The 15734-nt window shown below is 45.5% G+C and overlaps 1 protein-coding gene across 3 annotated transcripts in view; it reads left to right on the top strand.

Moving 5' to 3' along the window:
- LOC135245637 (spectrin beta chain, non-erythrocytic 1-like) overlaps positions 1 to 15734 on the top strand; it is an 84329-nt gene that overhangs the window by 45100 nt on the left and 23495 nt on the right. For all 3 annotated transcript variants that reach the window (XM_064318819.1, XM_064318815.1, XM_064318828.1), the window contains 5 exons: positions 8421 to 8572; positions 12427 to 12600; positions 13261 to 13352; positions 14183 to 14263; positions 14662 to 14777. In XM_064318819.1, coding sequence (XP_064174889.1) covers positions 8421 to 8572; positions 12427 to 12600; positions 13261 to 13352; positions 14183 to 14263; positions 14662 to 14777 — 615 coding nt within the window. Of the gene's footprint in view, positions 1 to 8420; positions 8573 to 12426; positions 12601 to 13260; positions 13353 to 14182; positions 14264 to 14661; positions 14778 to 15734 lie in introns of those variants that run through there.

Raw genomic sequence — 15734 nt, 5'->3', positions numbered from 1 at the left:
GGGAACAGGGTCACCCCAAAAATGCGCTGTAACCCCCAAAATGCCATGACCAGAGTCACCCTAAAACAGTTTTATAGCCCCCAAAACACCATTACCAGAGTCACCCTGAAAACAGCACTATAACCCCAAAAACACTGTGACCAGAGTCACCCCAAAACATTGCTACTAATCTCCAAAACACTGACCAGAGCCACCTCAAAACAGCACTATAACCCCCAAAACTCTGTAACCACAGAACACAGAACATGCACACACACACACACACACACACACACACACACAAACGCAGTGTGCTGTCAGATCCCTCACACATAGTGTGTGTATTTTCCATCTCTCTCTTCACGACGGTCTTGTTTAATAGCTCTTTGAAGGATGTGAGCAACGTGACTCGCATTCGAAGAACGGCCTGGTCGTTTTATACATCAACATCGGCGGTTTATTTTTCGATCGAGCCCGTCGTCCACACCCAAAACAAACCAGCATGACCTCAACCCCCCCCCCCCCCCTCCCGGGCCTCAGGAAGTGTGTGGAATTCCATTGTACTGACCCACGCAGAGCTACACATGACCCCCCCCCACCCTCTCAGGCTTTCGCTGCTGTGGCCGGCTGGTGTTCTAGCACCCCTCCCGCGGAGTCCCCTTCGCTCAGCGTGCTGCTCAGTGCTACGCTCGGATGTGGAGTTCCCCCTGCTGTCCCATCGTTTTTGGGACTGTATCTGGGAGCTTTAATGCGTCCCTGATGCCGATACGGTTCCCGCCCGTCGGTGGAGAGCTCGTGGTTTTCATACGCCGTGCAGCTGTGTAAGGGCAGGCTGTGGCTTTTGGCAGAGGGACCCGGCTGACTCAGGCCTGTGATTTAGAAACTGTTCCTGCTCAGTCCCCTAGAGGTCCACATCCTGGTCCCGGTCCGGAGAGAAAAACAGGCCATGTGCGATCCGATCTGATATGTCTCTCCTCTTGTGAATTTAGGGCCGGTCTCACAGGACTTTATGTACAGCTCACACTACAGTAAGACTCAAATGTTGTTCTTAGAGAGCTTTCATCGTCATGAAGTTATTGGATTAAATCGCACATCATATACAGACACATTATAGTGGGTGAGACGGAAAGATGAGTTCACTTTGGACCGAGTCGGGCCCTACAGGTGCATGGACGACATCAAGCAGGCAGGAAAAAAATGGCCTCTTCCTCTGGAAATTGGTGAACTTGTCTGTGTGACACAGACAGCTGCCTAATTACATGCAGGTTTGGGTTTGTTGGGCCTGAGGTAGCTGCTATGGAATGCACTATGAGCATGTATCACATCAGAGAGTGGGGCTGAGTGTTATGTGTGTGTGTGCATGTGTGTGTGCGTGAGAGAGAGAAAGAGGGAGAGAGCGTGTATGTGTGTATGTGTGTGTAATGACTCTTGCAGTCTTGCACAATGCTTTGCAACACTTCTATCTCCTGCCAGAACCCCGCCAGTTTTAGTGCTCCAGGGATGGAGAAATGTTGCAAGGCATTGTGGGGCAGAAGGGCAGCGGAACTCTGCAGTAAGATTCTGCTGCTCCACAGATGATGGGCTACAGTCTTCCCCGCTTATAATATGAACGTCATTTTCATATTCAGCATTCAGGGGAAATGTGTTCCTGTAGTTGTGACAGATTTTACTTTCATGGCACCCATTTTTCCATTAAGTAATCTTTCAGCAAATGTACTTCCAAGTGTAGCACTCCACTCCACGTACCCTATAGAAGGTTATTCCAGGTCAGCCCAGTGTGCTTGTGTTTGCAGTGATAGTGCTGAAATATGCAAAAATGGTGTTTCAGCACTGCGACAGACTTATCAGCATGGGATAATGAGACAGACAGCCTGTGGGGGTGGGGGGTGGGGGACGTGTGTCGATAGCGGCCATGTTGTCCCCCACCCTCCCAGTTTGTGGTTCCTTTGTTCTCCCTGCTGAGGGACAGAGCACTGCAGGTCAAGGTCATGCCCCCCCCCCCCCCCATTCCCATTCTTGCTAAATTCACAATGGGCCCCTCCCCTTTATTTGAAGGCCCCTCTCCTTTGTTTGAAGGCTTGTTAATTTATTTATTTTTTTTGTAGATGTTTTTTGTTAAGAGAGTTTTTTTATTCAGTATTACAGGTAGCCTCTGGTTTATTCAGCATTATTTGTTAGACAGCAAGGTTCCATTTTTCAGATGCTGCCACTGAGGTGCTGACGAGGGTACCACAGTATTGGGGTGCTTTAGGGCAGCATAGCAACGTGAATATGGGCTTCGCAAAAAGTACTCAAGAGCTATGGGGTTCATTGGAGAACTTGCTTTCCTCTTCTGTTTCGCAGTGAATCAGTAAGTAAGTGTTGTTCAGATAGAGAGAGAGAGAGAGAGAGAGAGAGCGAGAGCTGTGCTGAGGATAGATGCTGTGTTTCCGGCTCTTTCCACCTGCATGCTGCTTCCTCCAGTTTCTGGGCAGCGTGATGCATTCTCCCTTTTCAGAGCGATTCTGGCTTTGCACACGGCCCTCTCTGGTTTTGCAGTGTGGGGTTTTTAGGGGGCGATGACAACATTTCCCTGCAGTAAAATCGCACACCCAGCAGCTGGCAGATTACCTGTCCCCATGCACGCACGCACACACACACACACAAATAGAAAGGCTCGGCTGTTCCAGGGTTTGTGTGCTAGGATGTGGTGCCCCCCCTCTCCCCTCCCCCCCTCCCCAAGCTGAGATCTCTGCAGAGGGTTTTTGGGTGGGCGTCTCCTGCCGTAAGTGATTATGGTGCCTCCACCACATGCTCATTAGCACGGCCCAAGTTCCGGAATTTTCTTTACATCTGTTCAGTGGAGCACACACACTCTACACATGCCACCGGACACAACAGCATGTTAAATCCAAATTTAATAAAGCTTTATTGTCCAGGTTAAATGGAAAGTTATCATATTGGATCAGTTTTTAAAATCTACAGTATAACACAATAGCTCATACCACACATCACAATAAAAACCATATATACACTAATACATTTCTGGAGGCGACTCCATTGTGTTTTCGTAGCGTGAAGCAACATCTGCTGTCCGTTAACAGCGTCTCTGTTCCTCTCGGTTGTCCTGAAAATGAATGAATATAGGGAGCCTGACAGCTGTGAGGAAAAGCGATTCTGTTAACATTGACGGTCAACAGGGGAGGCAAATGCTATGTAAGTACAATGTTAGGCTCCACAAAATTACTTATGTTATTATACCGAAGTGAAATATCTCTGAATTAAGTTTTGTACTACCGTTACTATTTTGTGACATGTTGTTTGTGCTGTACTTGTTCTAATAAAGATTTATAATGCTTGTCAGATCGCCTGTGTAATGGTGTTCAGTTCACTACCGAGATGTTTGTTTTCATCGCTGATAAAAACTACCCACACATTTTTAAATCAGCTGATATATCTTAAGTAAGCTTGTCGCGATGTCCGTCAATACATTTTGTAATTACAATTAACAACTAAAATAAACGTGCATCTGCAGTTTCAACATTGAATATCCAAATATGTGCTTGCTAACAAGCTAGCTGTCTAAAACGTAATTTGCTAATCATAACATAACATATAGCTCGCTAACTGATTTTATGACATTCCAAGTTCCAGCGCACACCAAACTACGGAGGAAGAGGTCTGCATGCTATTTCGCCGAGGCTCTCAACCAGGCGAACGTTTCCTTGCTCCTGTTTACAACCTGAGACACTTCTCCAAACCGCGCAAAGAGTACAGATGAGCTGCTTAAACTCTGAATAACTCGCGATGTCGGTGTTTGAGGTGCTTGGCTAAGTTAGCTAGCTAGATGCGTTTCCTCTTTCAGTTTAAAATGAGCAATGACAGTGTTTCCAAACGTGTTTTTGACAATGTTGTCTTGATTATATAACCAAGGGCAAAGTATTCATACACATGAATTATTATTTTTTTGTTTCTCAAAGAGTGGTAGGGCCTATGTTTGGTGGAACTGTAATGGCAGGCGCACTGCCGCTAGCCATCTTTACCTGTTATGAATTGTTTTCCTGTTTTTAGCCGTTCTCAAGCAGGCCAACTCAGACTAGAATGCGGTACGAAAATGGGAAAAAAAACTAGAACTGTTACAATCACTAGGCCTGTTTGATTTTGATTTGAGTGAATTATATATTTTTGTATATTTAATATTTTTATTATTTTACATCTTTGACAGTAGGCAATACAGCTAACTTAGCCAAGAACCTCAAACACCAACATCGCAAGTTATTCAAATAGTTTAAGCAGCTCACCTGTACTGCACCGGTTTGGAGAATTGCCTCAGGTTGTAAACAGGAGCAGAGAAACGTTCGCTGGTTAAGAGATTATTTTCTGTTTCTCTAGCTCTTTGGGCCATTCCCTGTGAAATTTGGTGCCCCTACTTGAAAGGTCCTAATACCAAGAAAATAAGGACCCCTTAATGAAGTCCGAATTATTGCCTCATTCAAATTTTAATTATTTAACGTTTTTGTTTGCTTATCCTTGATTGTACTGTCAAATTTTACTGATGCTAATGTTAAACTTGATTTTCTCACTCAGTAGCCCATGAAGAAAAAAAGAAATTATTCAAAAAGTAAAAACGGCTGTCTTGTGATATGCCTGATTATAAACCGAGTTATATATATATTCAGAATTGAAGTTATATATTCGGAATTGAAGTTATATATTCGGAATTGAAGTTATATATTCGGAAATTGAATTTATATATTCGGAATTTACTTATATATCCAGAATTGAATTATATATTCAGAATTGAATTTATATATTCGAATTGAAGTTATATTCGAATTGAAGTTATATATTCGGAATTGAAGTTATATATTCGGAATTGATTATATATCCAGAATTGAATTTATATATTCAGAATTGAATTTATATATTCAGAATTGAAGTTATATATTCGGAATTGAAGTTATATATTCGGAATTGAAGTTATATATTCGGAAATTGAATTTATATATTCGGGAATTGTACTTATATATCCAGAATTGAATTTATATATTCAGAAATTGAATTTATATATTCAGAATTGAAGTTATATATTCGGAATTGAAGTTATATATTCGGAAATTGAATTTATATATTCGGGAATTGTACTTATATATCCAGAATTGAATTTATATATTCGGGAATTGAATTTCTATATTCAGGAATTGTACTTATATATTCAGAATTGAATTTATATATTCGGGAAAGATGGCTAGCGGCAGTGCGCCTGCCATGACAGTTCCACCAAACATAGGCTCTACCACTCTTTGAGAAACAAAAAATAATAATTAATGTGTGTGAATACTTTGCCCTTGGTTATATAATCAAGACAACATTGTCAAAAACACATTTGGAATGTCATAAAATCAGTTAGCGAGCTATATGTTATGTTATGATTAGCAAATTACATTTTAGACAGCTAGCTTGTTAGCAAGCACATATTTGGATATTCAATGTTGAAACTGCAGATGCACGTTTATTTTAGTTGTTAATTGTAATTACAAAATGTATTGACGGACATCGCGACAAGCCTACTTAAGATATATCAGCTGATTTAAAAATGTGTGGGTAGTTTTTATCAGCGATGAAAACAAACATCTCGGTAGTGAACTGAACACCATGACACAGGCGATCTGACAAGCAATATAAATCTTTATTAGAACAAGTACAGCACAAACAGCATGTCACAAAATAGTAACGGTAGTACAAAACTTAGTTCAGAGATATTTCACTTCAGTATAATAACATAAGTAATTTTGTGGAGCCTAACACTTTGTACTTACATAGCATTTGCCTCCCCTGCTGACCGTCAACGTTAACAGAATCGCTTTTCCTCACAGTTGTCAGGCTCCCTATTCATTCATTTTCGGGACAACCGAGAGGAACAGAGACGCTGTTAACGGACAGCAGATGTTGTAGCAACGGTAACCGGAAACAAAGTATCCCTACATCCGGTTTTGGTCGCCATCTTGTGAAATAGGCCTATTATATGTGTGCGCGTGCTCGTGTGTGTTAATGCGCGTGCGTGTGTGTTTGTACGTGTGTGTGTGTGAGCTCATGTGTGTCATTATTAAAATCAGTGGCGTTGGCATATCCATCGATATCCACTGTGGGAGATATCGACTCCAGATCTTGGAGTCACTGACTATGTCCTTTACCTTGTCAGGTATTTAACTCAAGCTGATTGTGAGCGTGTAGCAGGTAGAATGTGTATCTTTTTCCTGTGGTTTTCTCTTCCACCAATCAGGATGTGTATCTCTTCCCTGTGATTGTCTCTTCCACCAATCAGGGTGCATATCTCTGCCCTGTGATTGTCTCTTCCACCAATCAGGCTGTGTATCTCTTCCCAGTGATTGCCTGTTCCACCAGTCAGGATGTGTATCTCTTCCCGGTGATTGTCTGTTCCACCAATCAGGGGGCTGCGAAAGCAAATCGAACGTGAGGCTCTGGGGTGTGAGTGTCTGTGATGTGAGAGATTGTTGTTAATTTGGCTCAGGCACAGGGAAATGCCCCTGGGCTGTCAGTATGAGATAACGGCTCATCAACGCCGCCCTGACAGCAGCTTCCTCTTCCTGTTTGCAGCTACATCAGCTGTAAGATGCTGCTCAACACCCCCCCCCCGCCCCCCGATACCCCAAACCCAGAGGAAAGGGTTTTTACTAAACCAGAAGTTATGCCAACCCCACCCATATTCACAATATAAATCTGTCATCTATTAATAACTTGGTTTGTTTCTCTTGTTGATGATGCGTGTTACATTTGTGTGAGGTGCGCCTGTGAAATCACTCCCCGGGGGAACGTAAGTTGACGTTGGGTGCGTGAGATCTGTTCAGGTGCTGATTTCCGCCATATTAGTGTCTTTTCCGAAAATGCTTTTGCACTGTCCCACTGCAGTGACACAAAGTGGTCCTTTTTCAGAGTGCATTATGTTTTCAGAAATGCAAAATGGCAGGCAGGTTATTACAAGGTCTCCGATGCGGCAGTGGCATCTGGAACAGCGCTACTTTAGGTTTGATGACCTGGAAAAATAAACTTCTCAGCTGTCAGCCAGAAGGGACCCGTACATGGTGGTTCAGGGATTTTCTAATTCAGCAGTTCTGCCTACGGTCACTGACTCGGGCATCGATTGAGTTCACATTGACTTTGTCCTAAAAATCAATAGTGTCCGGGGAAGATCCACGTCGGTTTAATTACTGAGGAGCACACAGATGGCCGTACAGGGAAAATGGCCGGTAGATGCTGCGCATAAATTATCAATGACACGATGATTATTTTCCTGTCACAGACGAAAAGCAATCAAGAATTTAGGGTTCACTTCACCACAGTGAAAACGAGGGTCGGCCGTTTGTTTTAAAGGAAAGAGGTCGGGCTCTCTGAAGACGACATTAAAGGCCGACGTGTTTGGCTAACGATAAGACCAGATGCCGCTACTCTCGGCGAACCCTCCGGGGGTTGAGCTTGGCCGGAGTCGAGGGGTGGGAACACAGAGCCCATTGTCTGGGGAACCCCGTCCCGGCCAAGATCTGGAGACGCCTCTCTGTCGCGTAGCATTAGCGCGTCTCTGAAATGCAACCTGAGGCTCCTTAGCGTAAGCGCGAGATTCTCACTGTTTCTGTGATACTGTCGTGCCACAGAAACATTTGAGGCAGTGGCCCGATATGGAGGAAGCTCTCTTACGCTCAACCCTCCAGACCAGCTGATACTGGAGATCTGCTGTGTTGGTTGAGATCTAAATTTATTGGCACCTGAAGTGTTAAAGTAGTTCAATTATGTTTTCAACTAAGATATGAATTTAAATGGAAATTGTTAGGCTGCTTGCTAACCTTTCTACATCTGTGCACGTAATGCATTTCTGCGAAGGAACTGAGCAAAAATGGCTCCTGGAAGGCCACTCGGGCCCTGAGTACGGAGCCGTTGGGATATGGATTTGGGAAATGTGTGATCTTCCACAGCTGCACACTCGGAATCAGCTGGAGGAAATTCTGCCAGAGGCGCATGGCGGCTAAAACCGCGGCTTACGTCTTTCTGTCGAGAAGAACAATAACAGGAACACGGGGCCGAACGTTAGCGGAGCCCTTCCAGACAGGGCGCGTACTTTAGGAAAGGAGGGTGGGAGGCCCGCGGAGCCGCCTTACGTAAACAGGATAGCCGCAGTTCTCCCGATTCTTCTGTTTGTTTTGTTTTCAGATGAGAACTGAAATGTGAAATCAAGAAGGTCGAGCTTTAAGCGTTTAGCAGCTGCGCCGCGCAAAGTTCTGCGAGTTTCAGCTCCGCCTTTTCGATCTCTGTAAACTTTGGCACGTTAGCTGCGAACGTGCGGGCGTCGGAGCGTGAAGGTGCTCATTTGAATCGGCTTGTTCTTGCGTGACGCGGTTTTCGGAGAAGTGAAACCTAACGGCGGTTTTTGTGTCCCCTCCCCTCTCCAGATGAGCGTGAGGCCGTGCAGAAGAAGACCTTCACCAAATGGGTGAACTCCCACCTGGCGCGGGTGTCCTGCCGGATCACCGACCTCTACATGGACCTGCGCGATGGACGCATGCTTATCAAACTGCTGGAGGTGTTGAGTGGGGAGAGACTGGTGAGCCCCAACCCCAAAATCCACTACCCCCCCCCCCTCAAACACACCCACAAAATTAATCCCAGCCAACCCAAAATCCACTCCCCTACCCCCAAATACACCCCCAAAATCCATCCTCCCACCCAACCCCAAATTTCCTCCCAGCCAACTCCCCAACTCAGGCACTCAACCTCAAAATCCACCACAAAACCCACCCCCACACCCAGCCCCAACCCCTCTCGACATGTTTTAGTCTGGTGTGCTTTTAAATGTTCATGATGGGGGCGTGGCCAGAGCCTGTACTGTGACAGTTGGCATTCTATGATGTGATGTAGCACCTGATACCTCCGGTAGTTAAGAAGCCCACTCAGGCGTGCCCACACACATACACACACTCACATACTCATACACACTCACACACCCCCACACACACATAGACACGCTCACACACACATACATGCACACACACTCACACACACTCATACACTCACATACTCATACACACTCTCACACCCCTACATACTCATACACACACACACAAACACAGTCACACACATAAAGATACATTCAGAAACCTGTTGTTTGCCATTCAATATTAAACAAAAGAGACTGAACAGCTGTTCAATACAGAGCTAGAATCCAGCACAGTGAGATCATGTTTAGATGCTGCTTTCTTTCAGATCCACAAGTAGCTTTTCTAGCATTTTATTTATGCAGCTAATTTAACGGGAACATTTAATCCCTTCACACATAAAGCGTTACACCCAGACACAGATGTGCATTCATTAAGTTTATGCATTCATGGAAAAGTGCTGTATAAATGCGATGCTTCATTCAGTCATTCATTCCTTCATTTAACATATGAGAGGTAGGCTGGCTCACTCTGCTTGTGACATCAGTGTAAAGATAATGAGGAAGTAGGAATGCTGTCTTGGTGCAGAGTAGATTTAGCAAATAGTGTACCTGATAAACACTATGGAAAGTATGAGCATTGCTGTGTGAGTAAATCACCAGTGCTTCAGTTACATCTGAAATGAATGGGGCCAATGAAGCCTCAAAATGAATTTTTATTAATAAACTTACTTGAGAGAGCCTACATAGCTTTCAATGGGTGAGTGTATCTGAAAGTGGTCTTAAACTGTGAATGGTTCTTTCCTTCACAGATTACTTGAAGTAGCTTAGCCTCATGCATACTGCACCTGTGTTTAAATAGTAATGCAGGACAGGTGAGTGGCAGAGCTCCAGGTAACAGTACCCGGCTGGCTGCTAGCTGCTCACAGCTCACAGAGGGGGATGTTTATTGAGAAATTCACCCAAAATGCAACCAGCTTTTAAAAATCTTGTACGTAAACTAATTACTCCTCTGAGGGGAAATTTCACCATGGCCCGTGTGGAAGAACAGCAGGTGGGATTCTGAATGTTTCTGAACGTTTCTGAACATATCTGAACATTTCTTGAGCTCTGTTAGCTCTGTGAAGGCCAGTTCCACTGGGAGGGTGTATGTTGTATCAGGTTACTGGGTCGCCCTGTTCAGCAATGGTGTAGGAGAGTCAGGCTTCACAACCTTAAGAAAAGTCAAAATCCCAACAGATATAAGGTCACTGAATTTCACTAAATATACTGCATATAACATATGAGTACACTCCTGTGCCCATTTAAATTATGTATGTAAGAATTTAACAAAGATACTGGTGGAGTGCCGTTGATTGAAGTTCTATATATATATATATATTTATATATATTATATGTCATAATATGTCAGGCGGCATCCAAAGTGCAAAAAGCCATGAAATGGCTCCCTAATCTGATTAGGCGTGTGTGTGTTGATAGCCGTGAGCAGACGGGAGGTAATCCTTCAACATCCCAGAACCCCGCGGGAGCAGAGGCAGCCGCCGCACAGGCGTCACTGATTCCGGAGATCTCTGAGTAGAGTTTCCGCTGTGCTTTAGCACAGGTCTGTTGAGGTGTGAAGAACGCAAACGAGGTGGTGATTTTACCGTTAACCACAGCGCGAGTGCTCTTGTAGCAGCGCTGACTGGGCAGGGGGTAGGACGTAGGGGGTGGGGGGTGAGGGGGGGCTGAGGTGGTGTGACTTGCACTTGGAGGAAACAGGTGAAATTTGAGTCTTTGTGTCTTCTCCAGTTATCTGAAGCTCCACCCACAGTGATCAAAGCCACACCCACAGCGACCAAACAAATTGTGTCCATTTCAGTAACACCGAAATGTGCAGAATTTTTACACTTTCTTACAGGGAGGCTTGGTGACATTGAGTGTTCAGATTAAATGTCCTTCCAATTTATCCTGCGGACAACCCCCCCCCCCCCAACCAACTCTGCCCCTATAGCATCCTGATGGACTAATACAGACAGATTTTGAGTCAAACTGCAATTAAAGGAGATTACAGTCAGCGCCAGTTTCGTCTACACCCGACACCCCATCCCCCTCCAATCCCCCCGCCCGTGACTTCCAGAGAAGTAGGCCCAGGCACAGTCCCGGTGGGAGTGGTATGACCACGGGTTCAACCGGCCGCCGTCTGATTGGCCCCCTTAATGGCGGCTCGGCTGCTTCAAAGCCCCCTGGAGTCACACGGGCTCCTCTGTGGCTCCGCTACAGAGCAACAGCAGAACAAAACCCACCGCATGAGCTGCAGCACTATGCGCTGAGAGAGAGGGAGAGAGAGAGAGAGAGAGAGAGAGAGGGGGGAGAGAGACGGAAAGAGAGAGAGAGAGAGAGAAAGAGAGAGAGAGAGGGGGGAGAGGGAGAGACAGAGAGGGAGGGGGCAGATAGACAGAGAGAGAGACATAGTGGGAGAGTAGGAGATGGAGGGAGAGAGACAGAGAGGGAGGGGGCAGATAGACAGAGAGAGAGAGACATAGTGGGAGAGCAGGAGACAGAGTGGGAGACAGAGAGAGAGTGGGGGAGAGAGAGAGAGGGGAGAGAAAGAGGGTGCTGGTTTACTTGGTTACCGCCCAGCATGATTTCTGCATCACTGAACATACATACTGATGGAAGATATCCTGAATAAGAGTGAAACAGACTTGCTTCCTTAGCCAACAGCCCTGCTCTGTAAAGAGGAATCTCATGATCTCTCCTGTGACTTTGGCTGCCATGTCTCAGACGTACACGCACGCGCACACAATCATGCGCAAAAGCACACACACGTGCACAATCATGCGCAAGGGCACACACACGTACACACACAGTCATCCTTATGAGAGCTGAAGGGCATTAAAGGGCACAGTTTGAGCTGCCCATTTAAATTCTGAACACCCAACACACTCATATTGAAACTGAAAGAAGTACATCTGTTTTCAGTGTTTAGTGAGAAAGGGTGTTTTGCTGTTTAATGGCAAATTCCAGAGGTGTGGACTCATTGAGCGCGCTTTGTGTTGCGTTCTTACTGAGCACGCTCTGTGCTGTGGACTCACTGAGCACGCTCTGTGCTGTGGTCTCATTGAGCATGCTCTGTGCTATGGATTCTCTGAGCGCACTCTGTGCAATGGAGCAATGGACTCACTGAGCATGCTCTGTGCTATATTCTCACTGAGCACGCTCTGTGCTGTGGACTCACTGAGCACGCTCTGTGCTGTGGACTCACTGAGCATGCTCTGTGCTATGGATTCTCTGAGCGCACTCTGTGCAATGGAGCAATGGACTCACTGAGCATGCTCTGTGCTATATTCTCACTGAGCACGCTCTGTGCTGTGGACTCACTGAGCACGCTCTGTGCTGTGGACTCTCTGAGCTCGCTCTGTGCTGAGTTCTCACTGAGCACGCTCTGTGCTGTGGACTCTCTGAGCGCACTCTGTGCTATGGACTCTCTGAGCGCACTCTGTGCTGTGTTCTCACTGAGCGCGCTCTGTTCTAACTCCTAGCCCAAGCCCACTAAGGGGCGGATGAGGATCCACTGCCTGGAGAATGTGGACAAGGCCCTGCAGTTCCTCAAGGAGCAGAGGGTCCACCTGGAGAACATGGGCTCCCACGACATCGTCGACGGCAACCACCGCCTCACTCTGGGCCTCATCTGGACCATCATCCTCCGCTTCCAGGTTAGTGGCCTAGCCTAGCGTAGCCTAGCATGGACTTCTGTATGTATCGTTAGAGCACAGATCCGGCAAGGCTGAAACTCAGGTCTCCTTGGAGGGGAGGCGGCTGCACTAACTGCTGCTCTAAAGATGAATTTACCAGTTACAGCGGTCACAAGGGCGGCATCTATTGAACCCCAGAGATGTTTTGGGTCTGAAATTCGCTATTTCTTAATTAATCAGGAAAAATCACCTCCTGATTCTTTTATTTCATTTGTATTTTTTTATTTGTTAAACATTGTAAGAAAAGCACATTAATTTGACCAAAATATCGAACAATTACAGCAGTGCATCCTAAACTACAGGTCAGGATTACAAACCATCAAAAAACAGTTTGTAGGATTTATTGCCAAATCTAATTTACAGGCGATTGAGGGTGTATGTAGAATCTAAAACCAGTGATTAAAAGTTGATGGAGAACTTATTTCTGGGGGTATATTATAAGGATTAAAGCTGAATCCACACGTCTGCAGGCAGAATGAATTAGCCAGGCCAGTGTAAGCTAGCTGCCACTGTAGTCCAATTAAAAGAAATTACAGCTCCTCTTCAGATGGCCTACAGGGGGAGCTCTGCCAGTGTTTGTATTACACTGAAGTGGAGTCTGGGGCTCTCACTGTCTGACAGATCCAGGACATCAGCGTGGAGACGGAGGACAACAAGGAGAAGAGGTCTGCCAAGGATGCGCTGCTACTATGGTGTCAGATGAAGACCGCAGGGTGAGTTGCCATAGCAACAGCATCAGCATCACCCGGTATCCTCAACTCAGTGAAGTGTAATATCAAATATTCTGAATTTTCGAGATGAAGACAAATCTCTAACAAAACCAACGAATGAAACCAGTTCTTTAAAACCACCTTTTTGCCGATGACACCACACCACTGAAAAATAAGCATATGATCTAAACACCTCCATGTTTTCTACTTGTAGGAAACAATTTATACCCTGTCCTAATGCACTGATTCACTCATCCCAGCACTGATTCACTCATCCCAGTACTGACTCACTCAGCCCAGCACTGATTCACTCACCCCAGCATTGATTCACTCATTCCAGCACTGATTCACTCATCCCAGTACTGACTCACTCAGCCCAGCACTGATTCACTCATCCCAGCACTGACTCACTCATCCCAGCATGGCATATTATATGACAGCCTTTGCTGTAATTTGCGCCAGCAGGACTGGCCTGGTTCTGTCAGGTCATCCTCAGTAAACAGCCGGTGATTAATGGACTTTCCCTGAAGTGTTTTATACAGACATTCAGCTGTGAGCTGAATCTAAGAGATTTTATCGAAGCACTTGAAATCAGGAAACCGCTACACAATGGATGCATTGTGCTTTATTCAAATGGTACTTTTGTAATATGACAAAAATATCCAGAGAGAAGAACGGAAATGAAGTCAACTGCAAACACAGAATTAGTTTTGTTTATGAATGAAAATAATGTGTCATTTTGAAATGATTTGTGTATATTTTGTCTCTGCTGTTTGATGTATTGGATTCTGTATATTGCGATATGATTTTTAATTTCTATTCTGTGTCTGCAGCTATCCCAACGTCAACATTCACAACTTCACCACTAGCTGGCGAGATGGCATGGCATTCAATGCCCTGATCCACAAACACAGGTATGGCACCCCTCACTCACAGACACAGGTACAGCACACCTGACTCGCAGATACAGGTATGACACACCTGACTCACAGACACAGGTACAGCACACCTGACTCACAGATACAGGTACAGCACACCTCACTCACAGACACAGGTACAGCACACCTCACTCACAGACACAGGTACAGCACACCTGACTCACATACACAGGTACAGCACACCTCACTCACAGACACAGGTACAGCATACCTCACTCACAGACAAATCATTGCCTGGAACAAACAGTTATGGAAACAATAATACATTTTTTTAACAATTCACTGCAATGTCTTTATTCAGTGACATTCATTTATGAGAACTCTTCTATCACTGTTTGTGTGGTTCCAATCTCTGATGCTGGGTGTCTGTGCAGGCCTGACCTGATCGACTTTGACAAGCTGAAGAAGTCCAACGCCCACCACAACCTGCAGAACGCCTTCAACCTGGCCGAGCAACACCTGGGGCTCACCAAGCTACTGGATCCAGAGGGTCAGATACACCCCCATCCATATCTATCTGTCTGTCTGTCTGCATGTCTGTCTGTCTGTCTGTGTCTATCTGCCTGTCTACTCATTACAAACATTAACTGTGCCTTTATGCTACCAGCGCAAGTTAAAATGGTCAGGCTTGGTAGGATTACGATTATCAATTTAGTAAATTATAATTTGGCCTGTGGATGTTGGAGGGTTTGGTTGGATGTTACTCCAGTCTCATTGCATTGTGGGTCCATGAATCGGGAATAGAAAACTACAGAGACATAAATCAACAACACATCTGGAAATGTACACAGAACCCACCACACACACACCCTCACACACACACACACACACACATACTCTGTGTGACTCCAGCTCTGCGCCGTAGAGATGAACTTCCTCTCACCCTGCCTTCGCAGTGTAGTTCTGCAGCGGGAATTTCACACCAAATAAGCGTCCAGACGCAAACGGCCCGTAAAAAAATGATCATGGGGCTTTGGCCTGATCAGAAAGAATTTTTTAAAAAGCAGACGCGTCGTAGCTGAGAGTGGAATCCATAAAGCACAGCATGTGAGTGTCAGGGTTAGAGCTAACTCTGAGGATCGCAGCGCGGTTCCTTGGCAAATGAGGGGAGCTCAGTGAAGCATTTCTCAGCATATCTGTTCATATCCGTTTGGTAAAAGTGTAATTTTAGAAATCCAGCTGTTAGCGTGACCGCGACCGTCCTGAATGTGATTAATCATGGTGCACCCAGACCCGCCTAGCACAGGGGCCGGCCTTCACCTCGTCTTAAAACTGTCCCGCTGCCAAACTTCTCAGTCCCGGTCCTAGTGATCCATCAAACTGCTCAAGTGTGTGTTCCGCAACATTAATAAAACTGCCCACCCCCCCCTCCCTGCATGTGTGTGCATGTATTTGTGTGTGCGTGTGTGCTTGGTATAACTGAAGGGAGTGTGTGTTTCATTTGTTC

This window comes from Anguilla rostrata, chromosome 2, assembly GCF_018555375.3.
Source record: "Anguilla rostrata isolate EN2019 chromosome 2, ASM1855537v3, whole genome shotgun sequence".
NCBI lineage: Eukaryota > Metazoa > Chordata > Actinopteri > Anguilliformes > Anguillidae > Anguilla > Anguilla rostrata.
The sequence above is the reverse complement of the archived record's forward strand: the minus strand, read 5'-3'. Positions and strand labels throughout refer to the sequence as shown.